Source organism: Cervus elaphus, chromosome 27, assembly GCF_910594005.1.
Source record: "Cervus elaphus chromosome 27, mCerEla1.1, whole genome shotgun sequence".
Taxonomy (NCBI): Eukaryota; Metazoa; Chordata; class Mammalia; order Artiodactyla; family Cervidae; genus Cervus; species Cervus elaphus.
Window position 1 is genome coordinate 27,576,994 of NC_057841.1, and position 23,992 is coordinate 27,600,985.

At 37.5% G+C, this 23,992-nt stretch overlaps 1 protein-coding gene across 1 annotated transcript in view; it reads left to right on the forward strand.

The window, feature by feature from the left end:
* Window positions 1-23,992, forward strand: part of CCDC178 (coiled-coil domain containing 178) — a 369,784-nt gene that overhangs the window by 15,106 nt on the left and 330,686 nt on the right. Inside the window, exons 2-3 of the mRNA XM_043889273.1 lie at window positions 4,713-4,802; window positions 12,823-12,962. Coding sequence (XP_043745208.1) covers window positions 4,713-4,802; window positions 12,823-12,962 — 230 coding nt within the window. The remainder of the gene's footprint in view (window positions 1-4,712; window positions 4,803-12,822; window positions 12,963-23,992) is intronic.

Below are 23,992 nucleotides of genomic sequence, written 5' to 3' on the forward strand. Positions count from 1 at the left end.
CAGCTGAAATTTATGTTTTGCATATTTCTGTAAATATACTTCTGCTTTGTTTTTATTTTTAGTGGGATTTGGTACATAAATATTCTATTATTAAATATTAGCATAAATCTTTATAATCTGTAAAAGTGAAAGTGAAGTTTGCTCAATCAGGTCTGACTCTTTGAGACTCCTTGGACTTATATAGTCCATGGAATTCTCCAAGCCAGAATACTGAAGTGGGTAGTCATTCCCTTCTCCAGGGGATCTTCTCAACCCAGGGATTGAACCCAGGTCTCCCACATTGTGGGCGGATACTTTACCAGGAAAGCCCTTATATCTGTATAATCTATCAAAGTATTTTACTACTATTAGAGTCAAAGAATCTATTTTTATCTTATAATTTACATACACTGAAATGCACAAATGTTAAATTAATAATTTAATGCATTTTGATAAATGTGTACATCCCCCCATTTTAGATAAAAGATATATTCATCACCCCTGAAAGTTTCTCACCTTCTGGAGATAACCACTATCTTGATATTTGAGTTTAGTTTTCTCTTTTTTTAGGCCTCATAACAATAGAATTATATAATACCCTTTTTTTATGATTATTTTTGTTCTGTGTACTTTTGAGTTTCACCAGTGTTACTCCGGGTATTACTAGCTCATTGTTTTTACTACTCAGCATTATACCATTATATAACTACTCAATATTTTTTAAAAGTTTATTTTTCTAGAGATGGACATTTAGATTTCCAGTTTCTGTTACTATCAAAGCTATCACAGATGTCCTTGGATATTTAATTATCTTGGGTAAAAGGGTAGTTGAGTGGAATTGCTGCATTGTAGAGTAAATCTATTTAAATTTGTAGAAATGTATTTAACTTTATAGGATACCATCAAACAAACAATAATATATTCTTCTATTTGAGAATTTTTAAACATTTCAGAGATTTTACAATGAAATAGATAAATTCCCCGCCCCTGTCTGTATGTTCCTTCTTCCTGTGAGTAACCAGTCCTAACAATTTTTTGACCAATGTATTTTATATGCATCTACAAATATCTATCAATGTCTGTATCTCTTTTTAAAAACAAAAAGTGATGTAAAAACTTACAGATCTGTGTCTTGCTAATTTTCACTTAGCAATGTACATTGGACTGCTTTCTGTATTGGCACATAATGATTTACCTGTTTGCTGTTTGCATAAATTTATTTATTTATTTTTATTTTCCCAGCTTTATTGAGATGTAATTGACATGTAACGTTTTAAGTTTGTCCTGTCGTCAGGCAGTCACTAAGTCATGTCCAATTCTTCGCGACCACATGGACTGTAGACCTCCAGGCTCCTCTGTCCTTGGGATTTCCCAGGCAAAAATACTGGCGTGGGTTGCCTTTTCCTTCTCCAGGAATCTTCCTGACTCAGGGATCGAACCCAGGTCTCCTGAATTGCAGGCAGATTCTTTACCTCTGAGCCACCAGGGAAGCCATCTTGTATAAATTTAGTTGTACACTATGGTGATTTGATGTTTGTATGTATTGTAAAATGTTTACCACAATAAGATCATTGAACACATCCTTTACTTCACATAATAATCATTTTGTTGTTATGGAAAAATGTTTATAATTTATTCTTATTTCTATTTTCAAGTATACAATACAATACAGTTAACTATAGTCACCATGTTGTACTTTAGATCTGAAGTTTTCCTCTTACAACTGTTCCCTTTGACCAACATCTCCTCATTTCCCCCATCGTTTATTTCTGGATTCTGTATTTTGTTCCATTCATCTATGCATTTGTTTTCATGCCAGTACTGATCTTTTACAGTGAATGGTGTCGGATTCGTGATCTCTGAAGAAGATTTGACTTCAGGACCAGGGACCAGCCTTGATCATTCAAGAGCTTTTGTGTAGCAGAGTTTTATTAAAGTATGAAAAGCGACAGAGAAAGCTTCTGACACAGACATCAGGAGGGGGACGGAGAGTGCCCCCTTTGCTAGTTTTAGCAAGCTGCTTTATGTCTGTTCAGTTCAGTTCAGTCGCTCAGTCACGTCCGACTCTTTGCAACCCCATGAATCGCAGCACGCCAGGCCTCCCTGTCCATCACCAACTCCCAGAGTTTACTCAAACTCATGCCCATCGAGTCAGTGATGTCATCCGGCCATCTCATCTTCTGTCGTCCCCTTCTCCTGCTGCCCCAAATCCCTCCCAGCATCAGGGTCTTTTCCAGTGAGTCAGCTCTTCATATGAGGTTGCCAAAGTACTGGAGTTTCAGCTTCAGCATCAGTCCTTCCAATGAACACCCACCCTGTCCATCTCCTTTAGGATGGACTGGTTAGAAAGCTGTTAATCAGATGAGAGAGACACCTCAAGGCTGAGGGTTTCACCAGGCCCCTCTCCCACAATATGCATTTTTGAGTTAGGATGGCATGAGGTGTATCATCCCCCAATCATGAAACAATTGAAATGAATACTGGTTTGTTGAGCTATTATCAGCCCAAGGTTTGAGAAAAGAAAAAAAAAGTTAGTCTTAGGTGGAACCATTTTGAAGAAAGGCAAATTCCAAAGCAAATACATAGTTTCATTAACATAGCTTAAGAAAAACATTTCCATAAGAAAAACGAATTGGTTAGCTCAAGGTTTGAGAAAAGTTAACTTAAGGTGGAACCAGGTGTGGGCATAGCAACACAAAATTTTAAAAGACACTTGCAGCCTGTTTCCTCTGTTTGGAGACCCCTGGCCTTCCTGCCTGTTACCCTCTAGGTACCATGCTGTTCTGATTATTATAGATGCAGTACATTTTGTAGTGCAATTTGTAATGCAGTTTGAAATAAGTGTGATGCTTTTGGCTATTAGGAGTCTTTTTTTTTTGTAGGAGTCTGTTGATATTTCAAGAGAATTTTAGGATTTTTAAAAAATTTTGTGAGACATGCTATTGAAATCTTGATAAGAATTGAATTGAGTGGACATTTTAACAGTATTTACTCTTCTCATTTATGAAGAGTAAATTTTTCCACTTATTTGTTGTTCTTCAATTTTTTTCACCAGTATCTTACAGTTTTTTTTGTGTATGGATATTTCAGTTGCCTGGTTAAGTTTATTCCTGTGCACTTTATTCTTTTCATGCTATTGTAAATGGATTTGCTTTGTCTGACACACGAATGTATAAGGTAATATACATTTATGTGTCAGTTGCCTCTGATATTTTTTGGTTTCCATTTACAAGGAATGTATTTTTTCATCCCTTCACTTTGAGCTTATATGTGCCCTTAAATCTGGAATGAGTCTCTTGTGGTAGCATATATATAGATACATCTTGTTATCTTTTTTTAATTTGCTCAATCCCTCTGCTTTTTTATTGGATAGCTTAATTCATTTTCATTTAAAGTGATTATTGATAGATGAGGATTTCTTCATGGCATCTTGTTGATATTTTATGCGTGTTTTGTAGTTCTTTTGTTTATGTTCTTCTCTTGCTGTCTTCCTTTTTGAACTGATGATTTTTCATAGCAGTATACTCTGATTCCCTTCTTTTTTTTCTTTGTATGTCTACTATATGTTTTTGCTTTGTGGTTTCTTTAAGGCTTAAATGAATTATTTTATAGATGTAACAGTCTATCTTGAGCTGATAGCAACTTAATTTCAATCACATGCAAAAACTCTACCCTTTTAAATAACCCACCTCCAAATTTTGTGTCTTTGATGTCACAATTTAAATCTTTTATATTTTGTATCTATTAATAAATTATTGCAGTTATAGCTATTTTAGTATTCCTAGAGTTAAATATTTAATACCTCACTATAGTATTGGAGTATTCTGTATTTGAATATACACTTCCCTTTACCAATTTATTTTATGTTTTTATTTTTGTGTTACTAATTCATGTTCTCTTAACTTGAAAAACTCCTTTCAGCATTTCTTATAAAGCGGGTCAAATAGTGATGAACTCTCTTAGTTTATTGTCGGGAAACTCATTCTTTTTCAATTCTGAAAGACAAGTTTGCCAGCAAAGAAGCTGAGGTCCTCGGCAGAGCAGGCACTAGGAGGCTTGATCATTGCTGCTTCATGCCTGATGTTGATAGCCTTTGCCATTCTTCCTATGCCAGGCCATGCATCTCAGCTTTGCTGATCTCTAAGTGGGATGAAATAAAAGACTATCCTTTGTGCAGTTCTCCCAAAATTTGATTCATAAGAATTGTGTATCATTTCAGTGCCCCCAAAGGGAAGCTGGTAGCTCACACTTTCCCAGGGAGAGGGACTATTTCAGACCAGAGTTTTCTCTTGGCATGACCAGTGTCAGACAAAATGAAGCTGTCTTCCTTCCCATTGTGAGTTGGTATTCTGTTTTTTATATTTTTGGTCCATGTGGCTGAAGTTTCTTAAGTGGACTCTTGAGACTTCCCAAGGCTGTTTTTGTTTGTGTGTCTGACTGTTAATGATTATTGGTAGATGGAAGCTAGGGTCTCCAACCCCATCATTTTGATGATGTTACTCTGAATGAGCTTTCTGCTTTTAATAGCTGTGTGCTATTTTGAATACCTTTTTGTAAGACTTAAGCCAATCGAAAAAAGAAACATCTGAAGATATTCTACTATGTTTTTAATATCGATTTTATAGTTGCTTTTTCAAGGACAACACTTTTACAACATAGTTTTGTACATTATTTTGCTTATTTTAAATGTATATATTGACTACTCACTGAAATTTTTGTTTTCTTTTAAAAAGACAATGCCACATCACAAGCTTTGGTTCAATTTGTTAACCCTGAGGAAGCTGTTGAGGTTACTCATGAAGATAAGATGACAAACACTGAAGGTGAGGGCAGAATCTAAATTGTATAGTAACCTATGTAAACTGTATTTATTTTCACTCATTTGCTTGTGATGCCAATGTTATATTTTTATTAAGAAATAAATCTAAATATCATTAATAGTTAACAAAGTACTGATATCTAATATATGGATATAATATTTTAATAAATTTTATTAATAGTGTATTGTTAATTAAAATTTGATTCATAAGAATTGTTTATAATTTCAAAAACTTATGAATGTTTAAAATAAACAGTTTCTTTATCCTTCATGTTAGGACTGACATGTGCTGGAAACTTTCCAGTCCATTAAGGATATGTTTCTTAGAATGAGAATAAGAAGGACTAATGTTTTTGGGTTGTGAAATCCAGAATTAAAAATTGTTCATTGAGATTCCATGAAACAGCTCAGAAAGTGTTTCTGGTGTCCTATGTGGAAAGAAGTAGAAAGAGATGGTTAAATGTATGCATTTTATGTATGCTGTGGGCTTAGTTGCTCAGTCATGTCCAACTCTTTGCGACCCAACAGACTGTAGCCCGCCAGGCTCCTCTGTCCCTGGGAATTCTCCAGGCAAGAATACTAGAGTGGGCTGCCATGCCCTCCTCCAGGGGATCTTCCCAACCCAGGGTTCAAACCCGAGTCTCCCACATTGCAGGTGGATTCTTTACCACCTGAGCCACCAGGGAAGCCCCATTCTATAGTGTTTCATATTTTTTCTCAGATCATTCTCATGGAGAACTCCATATTTATCAAAATATTTAATCTTAATTTTGGTTAATTTAAGCCCAGTTCATCACCTGTACTTCTGACCAACTACTATATATTATTAGTGGTTTCAGTTTATACCCCTGCCTACCTACGTTTTGATTAATTTGCCAGAGTGACTCACAGGACTCAGAGAAACATTTTACTTACTAGGTTACTGGTTTGTTATAAAAGAATATAACACAGGAACAGTCAGATGGAAGAGGGGCATAAGGCAAGATATGGAAGAAGGTCACAGAGCTTCCACAAGATATGGAGGAAGGGATGTTGTCTCCAAGCATGCCAGTCCCCCCAAATCTCCATATATTCACCAACTGAGAAACTCTCAGATCCCTGTCCTGTTGAATTTTTATGGAGTCTTTATCATATGGGCAGAGTTGATTAAGTCATTGACCACAGATTGTTGATTCACCCTCCAGCCCCTCTCCCCTCCACAAGGGTCAGAAGTTGGTGGTGGGACTGAAAATTCCAACTCTGTAATCAAAAGATTGGTTCTCCTGAGTCCCCATCCTTATCTGGGGTCCAGAAATCACCTCATTAGTATAAAAAATGACATTTTAATTGCTGTCATTGGTTAGGAAATTGCAAGGGTTTTAGCATCTCTGTGCCAAAAACAGATCAAGACCAAATATATATTGCTTATTCTAAATCACGGGAGCTTCCCTGATGGCTCAGCTGGTAAAGAATCCACCTGCAATGCAGGAGATGCCGGTTCGATTAATGGGTCAGGAAGATCTGCTGGAGAAGGGATAGGCTACCTATTCCAGTATTCTTGGGCTTCCCTTGCGGCTCAGCTGGTAAAGAATCTGCCTGCAATGTGGGAGACCTGGGTTCAGTTTCTGGGTTGGGAAGATCCCCTGGAGAAGGGAAAGGCTACCCACTCCAGTATTCTGGCCTGGAGAATTTGCGACTCTCTTGGTCACAAAGAGTCGGACACAATTGAGCGACTTTCAGTTTCACTTTCATTCTAAATCACAGTATCAGAGCAGTGTATGACAAATGAATACTGTGGGACAAAAGTATCTTCAGTATTTTGAGTAACATCAATTTGTTTGTATGGCTTTTAAGAATTAAGAGAACTGTTAATGAATAAGGACAGATTTGATCTGAATATTGAAGGATGTATTTGTATATGAAATGTGAGCAGGGAATTTAAGGAAGAACAGAATGAGTCACATAGTGTGGTGAAATAACACAAAATATGGGAAAAGTAGATTACTTTGAATTCAGCATAGGAAAGATCCAGAAATATAAAGATAATTGGTTAAAATAAAGCTTGAAATGATTGAGGTGCTGTCAAGAAGCATCTTGAATTTCAGTCTCAAAAGTGTGAACTTCATTATTGCTTAGTCTCTGGTTCTGTATCAATTTGATTGGTGATGTTATGTTGCCAAATCTGAGTGTGCTCTGCAGAATTATTTGGGTACAGGAGGAATATGGAAACTATTGTCCTAAACAAATAAACTATTAAATAGTTCTCCAGAAAAGAGAAGTTTATTTGGATCAGCAGATTCAAGATCTGCAGCCATTATGAGCTATGTGCAAGTTCCCCGAAGTTCCCCCAAGGCATACTCTTTTATGGGAAAAGAAGTCAGGAGAGCTACAGTAAACAAGGGCTTCCCAGGTGGCGCTAGTGGTCAAGAGGAGAATGGTACGAGGTTATTTAATTCTGTCACTAGGGAATGGTTGGTGGTCTTTTTATCAAACAGATTTATTGAGAGAAAATTTAAATATGATAAAATCCACTCATTAAGTATATGGGTCAATGATTTGACACCCATTTAACCACCATCTTAAACAGGGTATAGATACTCTTTTCAGAAAATTCGTTCATGTCTTTTGTGTTCACTATCACTTCACCCCATCCTTCATATCCACAGATATGATTTCAGTTTCACCATCTTAAAATTTTAAATAAGTGGAATCATTCCACTTATATGTCCTTTTGTGTCCAGTTTCTTTCAAAGTCTGACAAAGAGGTCTGTGAGATTCATCCATGTGGCCGAATATATTAGTAGTTTTAATGTTGAATATATCAGCAGTTTGTTCATCTTACTGCTCAGTAGTATTCCTTTGCATGAGTGCTGTATAGCCATTGACAGAAACTTTGGGTTTTCTGATTTTGAGCTATCATAAAGCTGTTACAAATAATTACACATAAGTCTCTTATGGACATATTTTTATTTGTCTTGGATAAATACATAGAAGTGGAGTGCTGAGTCATACAATAAGTGTATACTTAACTTTTATAAGAAACTGCCAAACTGTTTTCCAAAAATTATTGACAGTTCCACCAGCAACATATGAGTTACAGTTGTACTGTATGTGTGTGCTCAGTCACTTAGTCATATCTGACTCTGCAACCGCATAGACTGTGGCCTGCTAGGCTCCTCTGTCTGTGGGATTTTTCAGGCAAGAATACTGCAGTGGATTTGCCATTTCCTCCTCTAGGGGATCTTCCCATCCCAAGAATCCAACCCATGTCTCCTGTGTCTCTGGCATTGGCAGGTGGACTCTTCACCACTGAGCCAACTGGGAAGCCTATACCTGTACTGTATTCTCACTAATACTGACTTTGCCAATTTTTAAAATTTTTGGCATTCTAGTGGTTGTGAAGTTGTACTGCACTGTGAGTTAAATATGCACTTTTCTGATGATTATGATGTGGAGCATCTTTTTACATGCTTGTTAGTCATTTGTGTGTTATCTATTGGAAAAGTCCAGTCTTATGCCCATTTTTTATTGGGTTGTTTTCCTGTTGTAAATTTTCTCTGCACATTCCATATGTAAATCATTTGTCAGATGTGTATCTGTTTCCTCCCACTCTTGCTTGTGTTTTCATTTATCGTAATAGCTTTTTGAGGCAAGCTAAATGTTTTGATATTGGTAAAGTCAAATTTATTTTTTCAATGTTTCTCTCTCTCTTCCTTCCTTCTTTCCTGCCTGTTTTTTTTTTTTTGTTTTATTTAATTTTTTAAATGTATTTATTTTTAATTGGAGGATAATTGCTTTACAGTGTTGCGTTGGTTTATGCTGTACGTCAACATGAATCAGCCCTAAGTGTACATGTGTCTCCTCCCTCTTGAACCTCCCTCCGACATCCCAGCCCATCCCACCCCTCTATGTTGTCACAGGACACCAGATTTGAGCTCCCTGTGTCATACAGTGAATTTTCACTAGCTATCTGTTTTACATATGGTAATGTTTGTGTCTCAGTACTACTTAAAAGATGTTTACTCCTTGGAACAAAAGCTATGACCAACCTAGACAGCATATTAAAAAGCAGAGACATTACTTTACTAACAAAGTTCCATCTAGTCAAAACTATGGTTTTTCCAGTAGTCATGTATGGATGTGAGAGTTGGACTATAAAGAGAGCTGAATGCCAAAGAATTGATGCCTTTGAGCTGTGGAGTTGGAGAAGACTCTTGAGAGTCCCTTGGACTGCAAGGCGATCAAACCAGTCCATCCTGAAGGAAATCAGTCCTGAATATTCATTGGAAGGACTGATGCTGAAGCTGAAACTCCAATACTTTGGCCACCTGATGTGCAGAACCAACTCGCTGGAAAAGATCCTGATACTGGGAAAGATTGAAGGTGGGAGGAGAAGGGGACGACAGAGGATGAGATGGTTGGATGGAATCACCAACACAATGGACATGAATTTGAATAGGCTCTGCAAGTTGGTGATGGACAGGGAAGCCTGGTATGCTGAAGTCCATGGGATCGCGAAGAGTCGGACGCAACTGAGCGACTGAGCCGAACTGAAATACTCTCCCAATTGCGTGTTTGTTTTTTAAAACTATTTTTTCTATTATGTCCTGGCCTATCTTGTTTCTGATGAGAATTATAGCAGTTATTCATAACATGTCCTCTATATAATAGAGGACATGTCCTTTTGTATCTGGCTGCTTTAAAGATTTCCTCTTTAATTGGTTTTCAACAGTTTGACCAAACTGTTGATGTTTTCAGACATAGTTCTCTTTATATTTTCATATTGTGTGAGATTTGTTGAGCTTCTTGGATGTGTGAGTTGATGTTTTTCATGAGATTTTGAAATTTTTTGGCTGTTATTTCTTCAAATATTTTTCTCTCCAAATTTCCCTCTCTTCTCTTTCCAGACCCTCAACTTCACATATGCTGGACTTTGATTGTGTTTGATTTTTTTTCCCTAGAATTCCTTGAGGATCTGTTCTTTTTTCTTCATTTTTATTTCTTTTCTTTAGATTGGATAACTTCTATCAATCTGCCCGTTCATTCTTTACTCAGGGAAAGGTCTCTTCCTACGTTCCCCCACCGCCAGTGTATAACAAAACTAAAAGGAGCTTTGTTTTTCATTAAAAAAAAGTTAACAGTACTTTCTGTTCATCACACAGAGGCTTTGCAAGGAGAAGAAATTATTTCTAAACTTATGAGCACTAGCTTATTCTGCATTTTGGAAGAAAACCAGGATATTAAAAGGGGTAATGGAATGTGAGAAAAAAAAAATTGGGTTGGGTAAGAGTTTTTCCTCAGAGAACTGACTTGAGATAAAGGCATGATACAATACTTTCAGTGATAGATGTAAAGGAATTACATATTAAAAGCAGAAAAGGAAGAATGGTAGTGATAAAATCTTAAATTATAGGGCCTGTGTGAATAAACTGTGTAAGGATCTAATTCATTGAGCGAAGAGAGTTGGCAGTTAATGAACATAAACAACCCTTTGCCCACACAATCAGACCATCCATATTTTTTCTCAAATGGAAGTTTCATGTTGCAGTCTCAACAAACCTCAACTCTGGTTAGGTCCAGAAGGATCTTACTCTTATGCATTGATTCTGAGCAAGGATGTTGGAGTTGGGCTGATTTTTAGAGAGAATGAGTGCCCCGCCTGAGTTTAATTCTTGAAATATTTACCCAATTTTTTATGCACAGGCTTTACAAGGTAGAGCTCTATCAACTTAATGTTTGACTAAAACTGTTAATTCATTGTATCATGGAGTTGTAGGTGAAAATGATCTTATATAACACCCTGCCATCTGATTCATGTATTCAGTGAGAAATCTAAGGTTAGAGATTAATTTTATCCTAAGAATCACAGTTATCAGTCAGTCAAGCTGATAAATGAATGACCAGAGACAGCAAGTTTAGTGACCTAAGTGTATCTATAGCATGTGACACATGAAAAAAAAGAAAGGAACGTTGTAACTCATACCCTTAGTATTAGGATAAAGCAGTAATGAGAACTCAGAGATTCTTGTTCTTCCTTGTGCTGCTTATAGTGCCATGTCTTTTGTAGACTTTTAGTGCAAACTCTAACTTTACAATATTTCCTTTCCCCCACTTTACCATATGTAAAATGTTAATCCTAAACCATGGAGTGCTCTGGAAATTAATGAATAACTCATCTGGTAGGTTGAGAATGGCACATGAAGAAAAATATTAAAAGAGTCATGGTTATCCTTGTTTCCTCCACATTTAATGAAGCAAAACAAATGCTTTGACTGTAAGGAACACTGCCTGCTTGTTAAATGTATATTAAAACCCTATTTTTAGAAGGCTGGACAACATGACTGTATTAGGATATTTTGATAAGAGATCAATATGTAACTTTTATCAGCTTGGTTTTTTTCTTTTTTGGTCCTCTGAGTGTTACAGAGATGAAAATGTATATCTGTGTATGAAATAAAGAGGCAAAATAGAATATAAGAAAAAATTAGTCACGCCAAGTATGTGTGTTCCCCATGGTCAAAGCAAAGTAAAATACATTAGAATATCAGCGCTGATATCTTGAAAGAACATTCGAACTTCACAAACAAGTGACGTGAAACTTTTGAGATGTCCCTGAGATATCCTTTTAGAAACACTTCTCTTCATTTCACCACATCTTTAAATATAAAAACAACCTTCATGGTATTGTGTATACTCCCAAGCCAGAGAGAAATAGTTTAAGTTCCAGCTCTCCCACTTCTCAGCTCTTTGCAGTGCAACACTTTAGATAGCAACTTCCCTAAGCTTTGATTTCCTCATATATGAAATCAAGACAAGAACCCCTTTCAACTGATTGTTGTGAAGATTAAATAAAATGTGGCATCAAAAGTGCTTAGTGTAGCCCCATGTTTGGTACATATATTTAGTGCTCAAAAAGGTAAAAAAAATATGTATTTTTTTCCTATATGGACTATTATTCTGCATGTAGGATATGAACATATGTGGGATAGCCACATTGATAAATGAAACCTATGCCATTTTGACAGATAATTTATTTTTGGAGGAGGATATTTTGAGATTTCATTTAAAGATATTTAAAAGACTTCAGTTTATATGAAGCTGTCTAAAATATTTACCATCTCTATGTGTTGACAATGAAACAAAAGACACAGACTGAAGGCAACAGAATTGCTTCCGTGTTCCTCAAGGTCAACTGAAATGAGAACATCGGTCTGTTCTCACTGAGGCCCCAAGCCTATTTCGTGTCTTGCATTTAAGATCAGTGATTGCAGCTGTAATCCAGCTCAGAAGAGTCCTTAGAGGCCACAGGACTGCAAGTAAGCACTTTGGTGGAGCTTCATGGACAACTTTGCTGTGCTTCTGCAACCTTCAGTTGATTCGGGACATGCCAGGATTAGAATCACTGAGGCACATCAGACTGAGTGGATTTTATGATGAGTACAACTTGAATGCCACAGTGAGAACATCAATCACTCTTCGCATGAGACTTCAATTTTCAGAAATGGAGGGTAGAAAATGAGGTTATTATGAGGATGATGGGGACATGCTTTTATTTATTTATTTTTTCAGCAGGGGAAACCATGCTGAATTTAAGGAAGAACTTCAATGCATGAGTGGTTGGATATTATTTACACTGGAACATGTGGTGTCTCTTTGAGAGGAGAATTTAAAATATATGTCAAAGTCATTTCTTAAGTGATTCAAGGTCTATGTAGAAACAAATGGATTAACCAATTTTCCGCCTTTTTTCTGTCTTTTTTCATGATACCATGGAACACTTCAACTTTTAAATTTTCCTGAAGTTTTCTTCTCACTTCTTAGGCTTATTTTTATTTGTTACATTTTGTGTTATAAATGATCATTTTATTTTAGTTTTCAGATTATTGGAAGGTTCATTCTGTAATTCTCTGACATTTATCAATCTGTTGATTGGAGTTGGAGTGTTAGTGCTAGTAAAGCAGAAACTTTTTGTACATTCTGAAGATCAAGGTTTACTTTTCTGTATATAACTGTGAACTGATGTCCTCTGTCTGCTTTACCTGTAGAGCTGAATAAAGGCCTTTATTTTGGCTACCCATGCCGACGTGAAAGCTGTGCTTTAGTAAACATCCCGGCTCCATGTGTCAACAAGATGATTGCACACATTGAAGATATGGAGTCTAAAATACAGGAGCATCTGAAACAGGTAAGTCATATCTAACATGCTGAAATTTTTGTATAGGGTCTATAGGTTTCCCTGGTGGCTCAGTGGTAAAGAATCCACCTACCAAGCAATTAATGCCCATTCAATCCGTGGGTCAGGAAGATCCCCTGGAGAAGGAAATGGCTACCCACCCCTGTACTATTTGCCTGGGAAATCCCCTGGGCAGAGCAGCCTGGTGGGCTACGGTCCATGAGGTCATGAGAGTCAGACATGACTGAGTGACTAAAGAACAATATAGGGCCTATAAGGGTCTGTTACTTAAAGGACCCAGGGAGTTATTTATTTATTTATTTTTAATGATTCTTGGATTTTATAGAATCTTTGCTTAGTTGCACAGTTTACTAGTCTGGACATGTTTTTGATAGTGTCACTTCAGAAGGGTGAAATGACCTTATTAAACAGATTTTTTTTCTCCTGCGTGTTTGTTCTTTATCTTAGCAGCAATCATGCTAAGTAGTAATTTCCATAAGCCAACTTGACTAGTAAATTAAATAGTATTTACATCCTTTTCAGGGACACTAAACTGATTAGATGTTTAGATGAGTAAATTGGTGTATAAAAGGACAGAATGCCCTTTTTTAATGAGTTATTTGGTTTTAAAGAAATACTTAACAGGTCTGTTAAAAGAGAATACAATGATTCTTTGTCTTTTTAATGTTAAAATTTGCCTTTATTATTCTGAAGGGGGTTTAATCTTGAAGTTACTATAACTATCTATTATTTTCAAAGGATAATTTAGGAATGATTAAAAACCTTCTCATACCTTTTATTCATATTACATTTCTAAGTAATTAATTCACAACTACACTGCCCAGATAGGAAGAAAAGTTGGCCAGAAATCTGTGCTATTTCTTTTCCTTGATCACTCTTACTGTTTCTGGCTCTGAGTTCCAGTGGGCCGTCGTCATGCTTGATCTAAGGTGCTGTTTCCTTTCAGAGGAGTTAGAGTGCAGAATTTAAGATCACGGCCCTAAGAGCCGCAACTTCTGTGAACTTAGATGCTGCTACTGCTGCTAAGTCGCTTGTCATGTCCGACTCTGTGCAACCCCAGGGACGGCAGCCTACCAGGCTCCTCTGTCCATGGGATTTTCCAGGCAAGAGTACTGGAGTGGGGTACCATTGCCTTCTCCGAACTTAGATGAGAATGGTGATAATGACACCATGTTAGATAACATGTGACGTGCACTCAGTATATATTGACTGTGTGTTGTTATTTCTATAACATTATATATATCATTCTATGTTAGTATTTATACCTGTGGCTGCTTTGTTCTCCCACATTAGAACACTCCTTCAGAAAATGCTTTGCAGGTCATCTGTCTGATGGTGGCCTGGGCCTTGAAGAGTATAAGTAGATAGAAGAGAATTCATATTAATTAATATGATATGCTGGGACTTCCCAGGTGGCTCAGTGATAAAAGAATCCACTTGCCAATGCAGGAGACGTGAAAAACTTGAGTTCAATCCCTGGGTCGGGAAGATCACTGGAGGAGAGATTGGTAACCCATTCCAGTATTCTTACCTGGAAAATCCATGGACAGAAGAGTCTGATGGGCTACAGTCCATGGAGTTGCAAAGAGTTGGAAACAGCTGAGCCCAGACAGATAGAATATGATATGCTCTACACTTCACAAGTGTTTTAATTAACAATTATATATGTTGCTAAAATGATGAAAATAGATTGATAGGTGTATATGAATAGTCAAAGGCCCCAACCTTTGGCCTCACACTGATAACTCCTGTCGATCAGCAGTGGCATTAGATTAGAAGTACTATGCACAATAAATGTAATGTGCTTGAATCATCCCCAAACCATCCCCCAAGCCTGGTTCGTGGAAAAATTGTCTTCCGTGGAACCTGTCCCTGGTGCCAAAAAGGCTGGGGCCACTGCTATAATATAACTCAGAACTATTGTTGAATGGTTACTGTTCTGTCTACATGGAGAAATAATAATTTTAAATAGTTTAGAGTCTTATTTACGGTCATAAGACAGAGTTGGGATTCGATCACACTCCCCCTGTTCCCAAAGCCTATGTTCATTACCCATTCCTGCTCATGATTCTGAGCGGTTAGCTAACTGTTAAAACAATGGTTAACGGGCTAGCTAAAACAGTGACCTCGTGCATGCATGCTCGAGGTTGTGTCCGAGTTGCTTCAGTTGTGTCCGACTCTTTGTGACCCTATGGACTGTAGCCCACCAGGCTCCTCTGTCCATGGGATTCTCCAGGCAAGAATACTGGAGTGAGCTGTCATGCCCTCTTCCAGGGGATCTTCCTGACCCAGGGATCAAACCTAGGTCTCCTGCAGGCAGATTCTTTACTGCTGAGTCACCAGGGAAGCCCAAAAAGTGACCTCAGGTAAAGTAATTCACAAAATAAGCTAAGTATTGCATAGCTTATCTTAAGGAAAATTGAAAAAAGCAGGCTTTTTCTGTAGATATATTATGTAAATAAGCCAGCTGCCATAAGTTTCTCCATCCATTCATAGATGTTTAAATGTAATTCTGAATCTTGAAAAGAAAATTCATCAAAGTAGAGTTACTGTGAACATTTTACCTACATTTATTTTTTGTAAGAGTGAGAAAACATTGAAAAATGATGGAAATAATCACGTGGATATCTTCCCATACAAATAAGAGGTTTTGATTTGCTTTTCTTCTACTTTATACGCCCACACTGCCTAGACTAGAGATGATTTTATTTAATTTGAAATGATCTCTACTCAGTTGAAAGTTTCTTTTTCATTTAATCAATACAAGTCATTAAGATGTTACCATGACTTAAAAGAATGGCTCAGAGAGAAGCTATTTAGAAATCATTCTTTAAATATAAAAAAATTCATTGTACACAAGTAATAACTTTATCATTAATAGCAATAATAATATAGCTAATATTTTTAAGTGTTTACTGCATATCATAGGCTGTATTAAACACTTAATATACATGATTTTATTGAATCCTTATGGAAACCTTGTGAGGTAGAAACTGCCAATATCCCCAATTATGGATGAAGAAAATGATTCCAAAAGTTGATTTCTCCTTTCTCCTAGAGCCAGTATCCAGACCAGGTGTGTTTCAGACCTAGGAATATCCTATTCACTACTATACTAAATAATCTCTCTGCTTGAGAGTATATCAACTGTGAGGACCAATAACATGAATGTTAAAATGCTTATCATTGGAAAACTTTGCTTTACTTATACCATTTTGTAACTTTTTAATTCTGAAACACTTGTATTTGATCATCTCATCCTCTTGATCAAATACTTTGAGTTCTTTCATTCTGTTAGCTCTGTTTCATTTGAAATGTCAAACCTCAGATCACTGTTTCCCATTCTATCATACCAATATTTTTACTTCTTGCCTAATCAGTTCATCTCTTAAAACACTCACCAATTGATACATTTAGTCCTTTACTTCTTTATCCTGCCTTCCTTTTAGTCTGACAAAGGGCCAGATCCAATGAGCTCTTGTTTTTTTCTTTTTCTTCAATGACCAAAGATTTATTTTTTTCTTTTTTTTTTATGATTAGTCTGACTTTATTTATTTATTTATTTATTTTTATTAGTTGGAGGCTAATTACTTCACAACATTGCAGTGGGTTTTGTCATACATTGACATGAATCAGCCATGGAGTTACATGTATTCCCCATCCCGATCCCCCCTCCCACCTCCCTCTCCACCCAATTCCTCTGGGTCTTCCCAGTGCACCAGGCCTGAGCACTTGTCTCATGCATCCAACCTGGACTGGTGATCTGTTTCACCATAGATAATATACATGCTGTTCTCTCAAAACATCCCACCCTCGCCTTCTCCCACAGAGTCCAAAAGTCTGTTCTGTACATCTGTGTCTCTTTTTCTGTTTTGCATATAGGGATATCATTACCATCTTTCTAAATTCCATATATATGTGTTAGTATGCTGTAATGATCTTTATCTTTCTGGCTTACTTCACTCTGTATAATGGGCTCCAGTTTCATCCATCTCATTAGAACTCATTCAAATGAATTCTTTTTAACGGCTGAGTAATATTCCATGGTGTATATGTACCACAGCTTCCTTATCCATTCATCTGCTGATGGGCATCTATCCATGTCCTGGCTATTATAAACAGTGCTGCGATGAACATTGGGGTGCACATGTCTCTTTCAGATCTGGTTTCCTCAGTGTGTATGCCCAGGAGTGGGATTGCTGGGTCATATGGCAGTTCTATTTCCAGTTTTTTAAGAAATCTCCACACTGTTCTCCATAGTGGCTGTACTAGTTTGCATTCCCACCAACAGTGTAAGAGGGTTCCCTTTTCTCCACACCCTCTCCAGAATTTAGTGCTTGTAGACTTTTGGATAGCAGTCATTCTGACTGGCGTGTAATGGTACCTCATTGTGGTTTTGATTTGCATTTCTCTAATAATGAGTGATGTTGAGCATCTTTTCATGTGTTTGTTAGCCATCTGTATGTCTTCTTTGGAGAAATGTCTATTTAGTTCTTTGGCCCATTTTTTGATTGGGTCATTTATTTTTCTGGAATTGAGCTGCAGGAGTTGCTTGTATATTTTTGAGATCAATCCTTTGTCTGTTTCTTCATTTGCTATTATTTTCTCCCAATCTGAGGGCTGTCTTTTCACCTCACTTATAGTTTCCTTTGTAGTGCAAAAGCTTTTAAGTTTCATTAGGTCCCATTTGTTTATTTTTGCTTTTATTTCCGATATTCTGGGAGGTGGGTCATGGAGGATCTTGCTGTGATTCATGTCGGAGAGTGTTTTGCCTGTGTTCTCCTCTAGGAGTGTTATAGTTTCTGGTCTTACATTTAGATCTTTAATCCATTTTGAGTTTATTTTTGTGTATGGTGTTAGAAAGTATTCTAGTTTCATTCTTTTACAAGTGGTTGACCAGTTTTCCCAGCACCACATGTTGAAGAGGTTGTCTTTTTTCCATTGTATATCCTTGCCTCCTTTGTCAAAGATAAGGTGTCCATAGGTTCGTGGATTTATCTGTGGGCTTTCTATTCTGTTCCATTGATCTATATTTCTGTCTTTGTGCCAGTACCATACTGTCTTGATGACTGTGGCTTTGTAGTAGAGTCTGAAGTCAGGCAGGTTGATTCCTCCAGTTCCATTCTTCTTTCTCAAGATTACTTTGGCTATTCAAGGTTTTTTGTATTTCCATACAAATTGTGAAATTATTTGTTCTAGTTCTGTGAAAAATACCGTTGGTAGCTTGATAGGGATTGCATTGAATCTATAGACTGCTTTGGGTAGAATAGCCATTTTGACAATATTGATTCTTCCAATCCATGAACACGGTATGTTTCTCCATCTGTTTGTGTCCTCTTTGAATTCTTTCATCAGTGTTTTATAGTTTTCTATGTATAGGTCTTTTGTTTCTTTAGGTAGATATACTCCTAAGTATTTTATTCTTTTTGTTGCAATGGTGAATGGTATTGTTTCCTTAATTTCTCTTTCTGTTTTTTCATTGTTAGTGTATAGGAATGCAAGGGATTTCTGTGTGTTAAGTTTATATCCTGCAACTTTACTATATTCTCTGATTAGCTCTAGTAATTTTCTGGTAGAGTCTTTAGGGTTTTCTATGTAGAGGATCATGTCATCTGCAAACAGTGAGAGTTTCACGTCTTCTTTTCCTATCTGGATTCCTTTTACTTCTTTTTCTGCTCTGATTGCTGTGGCCAAAACTTCCAAAACTATGTTGACTAGTAGTGGTGAGAGTGGGCACCCTTGTCTTGTTCCTGATTTTAGGGGAAATGCTTTCAATTTTTCACCATTGAGGGTAATACTTGCTGTGGGTTTGTCATATATAGTTTTTATTATGTTGAGGTATGTTCCTTCTATGCCTGCTTTCTGGAGAGTTTTAATCATAAATGGGTGTTGAATTTTGTCAAAGGCTTTCTCTGCATCTATTGAGATAATCATATGGTTTTTATCTTTCAATTTGTTAATGTGGTGTATTACATTGATTGATTTGCGGATATTAAAGAATCCTTTCATTCCTGGGATGAAGCCCACTTGGTCATGGTGTATGATTTTTTTAATATGTTGTTGGATTCTGTTTGCTAGAATTTTGTTAAGGATTTTTGCATCTATGTTCATCAGTGATATTGGCCTGTAGTTTTCCTTTTTTGTGGCATCTTTGTCTGGTTTTGGAATTAGGGTGATGGTGGCCTCATAGAATGAGTTTGGAAGTTTACCTTCTTCTGCAATTTTCTGGAAGAGTTTGAGTAAGATATGTGTTAGCTCTTCTCTAAATTTTTGGTAGAATTCAGCAAAGAGCTCTTGTTAATGGTCCACCATCTTCACTTCTACATCCAGGCTTCTGAATAGTGATAGAGAACATTACACAATAATTTATATTGGAGATATTATGCATTCATGGTCTCCAGCCTCAATGGGACCTTTAATAGTGCTCTGAAATCATTCTATTTGTCAACCTGAACTTTCTCTAATATTCTTTGGTGGCTTCTCCAGTCCTCTCTTTTGTTTTGGTTTCCAAATCCTCCTCCTCCCTACTCCTTCCTTTCTTACTCCTCAAAGAAAATAGGAGACAAAATAAAAGAAATGCTTCAAACCCCTTTATCTCACCTATGAACATTCTTGAATTCCACAAACATAATCCTCTTTGTCCTTCTATGGACTATTTCCCTCTTCAGCACAATAGCTCCCCCTTTACCTGCATTCCATCTTCTGCCTTTGCAAGGATCTTGTTCCATCAGGCATTTTTCTCACCATCCTATCCTCCAAATCCCCTTTTTTTCTTAATTCACTCCTATCAAAATTTAAAATATTGATTTTTCTTGTTTTCAGGAAATTTGTTTTCATTCCATACATACCCTTAAATATATCCATCCCCTTTTCAGTTTCTCTTCTCATTTAACATCTGAAAAGAGTTAACTTTTAACTTAACATCTGAAAAGAGTTGCCTAAATTTAGTATCTCTGATTTCTCACCTCCCAAATGCTCATTCATTCATTGCAATCTGTATTTGGCCCCCATTATTCTAATGAAAATATCTTCAGAAAAGTAACTTGTTTTTTCTGTTATCTGTTGCTTCATGCATGCGTGTACACACACACACATACCAAAAGTTTGTGGCTAGAACAAGACATTTATGGTTTTAGCAGTTATACTTAAATATTTGAGACATTTTACATCTGGGAGACATGTATGTACTTGAAGCCAAAGATAAGATAATGGTGGATTAAAAATGGCTACCCTCCTCCTTTCCATCTCCTTACCTTAACAGACAGTCTGTTCTCTCAACCTTTAAAACATAGACTTGGACTTGTGATTTGTTTTAAACAACAAATGTATCAGAAGAAGTGTCATACAACTTCTAAGAAAAGTCTCAAGAGGCCTTGAAGCTTCTGCCTTTGCTCTCCTGTCGCCATAAGTTCAGGTGAAGAAGCATAATCTAGCCTCCTTGAAGATGAATGACCCAGTCGAGGGACAGGCCCTACCTACAGCAGTCACAAACCATCACCTGTGAGTGAGGTTGTCTTGAACTACCTATCCTCGTCAAGGTGCCAGATGACTGCATTAGTTTGAGGTCATATTAGTGACCAAAAAATCACACAGCTGAGCCCATCGTACACTGGTGACTCACAAAATTATGAGCAAATAAAATGGGGATTGTTTTTAGCCATTGAGTTTAAGAGTGGTTATTATGCAGCAGTAACTCTGCATTGTTGAATATGACCCTGAAGTATACTGGCATATCTGCATATATGCCACAAATTAAAGTGAGTAAAATGGAAAATTTGATTCTGTGTAGTGTTGAAAATGAAACTTGCTCCTTCTAATTTATATGCTTCATAATACACTTTTATATTTGGTAGGTAGTTCTGTCTTTTTTTTTTTTTCATTTTAAATTACTTTGACTGTTCTGTTTTAAAATTTATTTGGCTGCATTGGGTCTTAGTTGCAGCACGTGGGATCTTTGTTGCATCATGCAGGATCGTTTGTTGAGGTGCATGGACTCTCTAGTTGTGGCAAATGGGCTCCAGTAGTTGTGGTATGCAGGCTCTCTGGTGGTGGCTTGCAGGCTTACTTTTATGGCATGCAGGCTTAGGTGCTTGGCAGCCTGTGGGATCTTAGTACCCAGTCAGGAGTTGAACCTGTGTCCCCTGTATTGTAAGGCAGATTTTTAACCACTGGACAGCCAGGAAAGTCCCTAAATTCTCACATACATGCGTAATGATTACTTTAGTCTGTTTTGTATTTGAATAATGACACTCATGTGTGCATGCATGCTAAGTTGCTTCAGTTGTGTCCAACTCTTTGCAACCCTATGGACCATAGCCTGCCAGACTCCTCTGTCCATAGGATTCTCCAGGAAAGAATACTGGGGTGGGTTGCCATTTCCTCCTGCAGGGGATTTTCCCAACCCAGGGATCAAACCTACATCTCCTGCGACTCCTGCATTGATAGGCAGTTCTTTATTGCTAGCACAACTGGGAAGTCCAAAGAAACTCATAGCAAATTTAGTTTTTCTCTTTTATAATATTGTGGAGAAAAGATAAATATGCCTTCAATTTATTACTATATTCACTTATGTTCATTCCAGTATTTCTGTTATATCTGAATAAATTCTTATTTTTCATGCTATAAACTTTTTTCAAATATTTGGATACTCTTTTTTGTCCTTGTATTTATTAAAGATAAACCAGACTGATTACTGGTTGCTGGCATAAGTTTTTGTTGTTTTTTGTTGCTGTCATTATTTCCTTGCTTTTTAGCAACTGTCAGAGTCTGCTTACATCAAAGGCTTTTGTCCAGCATATAAAAATTTCTACTCAGGCTCTTTGTAAATAGGAAGTAATATGCTTAGGCAAGAAAGTTGTGGGCCTTCCCTTTTGCCTTAATAAGCTTACTTTTGAGTTTTTAGCCCATTATAATCTTTTCACTCATTTGTACATCTGCTTTTGTTTTTCTGCATTGACTTGTTTGCATCTATGTAAGATTCTGCTGGTTGTGGAGGCTCTGTTTTGCTTCTCTCTAGAGCAATAACTTCCATTCTTAGATATTCTCTGCAACTTGGGCATATCTCCAATGTGGTCAGAGAATTTTTCTCATGGCAATGTCTAGAGGGTAACTTTTTGGCTGTGTATTCTGGATTCTTTGGATGGAAAGCAGCAGACTGGAGTGACCTGTCTCATCACAGGCAGCCCCTCCATTATTTACTTTGATTCAGTTCAGTTCAGTTCAGTCGCTCAGTCGTGTCTGACTCTTTGCGAGCCCATGGACTGCAGCACGCCAGGCTTCCCTGTCCATCACCAACTCCCAGAGTTTACCCAGACTCATGTCCATTGAGTTGGTGATGCTGTCCAACCATCTCATCTTCTATCATCCCCTTCTCCTCCTGCCCTCAATCTTTCCCAGCATCAGGATCTTTTCTAATAAGTCAGTTCTTCATATCAGGTGGCCAGAGTATTAGAGTTTCAGCTTCAGCATCAGTCCTTCCAACGAACACCCAGGACTGATCTCCTTTAGGATGGACTGGTTGGATCTCCTTGCAGTCCAAGGGGCTCTCGAGTGTCTTCTTCAACACCACAGTTCAAAAACATCAATTCTGCGGCACTCAGCTTTTTTTATAGTCCAACTCTTACATCCATACATGACTACTGGAAAAACCATAGCTTTGACTAGATGGACCTTTCTTGGCAAAGTAATGTCTCTGCTCTTTCATATACTGTCTAGGTTGGTCATTACTTTTCTTCCAAGGAGCAAGTGTCTTTTGCTTTCATGGTTGCAGTTACCACCTGCAGTGATTTTGGAGCCAAAAAAAATAAAGTCTGCCACTGTTTCCACTGTTTCCCCATCTATTTCCCCATGAAGTGTTGGGACCAGATGCCATGATCTTAGTTTTCTGAATGTTGAGTTTTAAGCCAACTTTTTCACTCTCCTCTTTCATCAAGAGACTCTTTAGCGCTTCTTTGCTTTCTGCCATAAGGGTGGTGTCATTTGCATATCTGAGGTTATTGATATTTCTCCCAGCAATCTTGATTGCAGCTTGTGCTTCTTCCAGCCCAGCGTTTCTCATGATGTACTCTGCATATAAGGTAAATAAGCAGGGTAACAGTATACAGCCTTGACATACTCCTTTTCCTATTTGGAACCAGTCTGTTGTTTCATGTCCAGTTCTAACTGTTGCTTCCTGACCTGCATACAGATTTCTCAGAAGGCAAGTCAGGTGGTCTGGTATTCCCACCTCTTGAAGAATTTTCCAGAGTTTGTTGTGGTCCACACAAGCAAAGGCTTTGGCATAGTCAGTAAAGCAGAAGTAGATAATTTTCTGGAACTCTCTTGCTTTTTCTATGATCCAACGGCATAGATGGATCTATGTTGGCAAATTTGATCTCTATGTTGGCAATTTGATCTCTGGTTCCTCTGCCTTTTCTAAATCCAGTCATATCTGACTCTTCGCCACCCCATGGACTGTAGCCTACCAGGCTCCTCTGTCCATGGAATTCTGCAGGAAAGAATACTGGAGTGGGTTGCCATTTCCTTCTCCAGGGGATCTTCCCAACCCAGAGATCGAACCCAGGTCTCCCACATTGCAGGCAGACGCTTTACCGTGTGAGCCACCAGGGAAGCATTTACTTTGGTTATCAGCAGCTTGTTCTCACATACTGGGAATTTCTCATGAGTTCCACACAGAAACTTTTCACCTTTCCTGAAATGGTCTCCACTTGTTGTTTCTTTTTTAAAAAATATATTTATTTGTTTTTAATTGGAGGATAATTGCCTTATAATATTTTATTGATTTCTGCCATACATCAACATGAATCAGCCATAGGTATACATATGTCCCTTCTCTCTTGATCCTCCCTCGCACCTCCCACTCCATCCCTCCCCTCCCATGTTGTCACAGAGCACTGGGTTTGACTTCACAGAGCAAAGTCCCACTGACTATCTGTTTTATATATGGTAATGTATATGTTTCAGTGTTACTCTTCCAATTCGTCGCTTCCTCTCCTTCCCCACTGTGTAGTCTGTTTTCTATG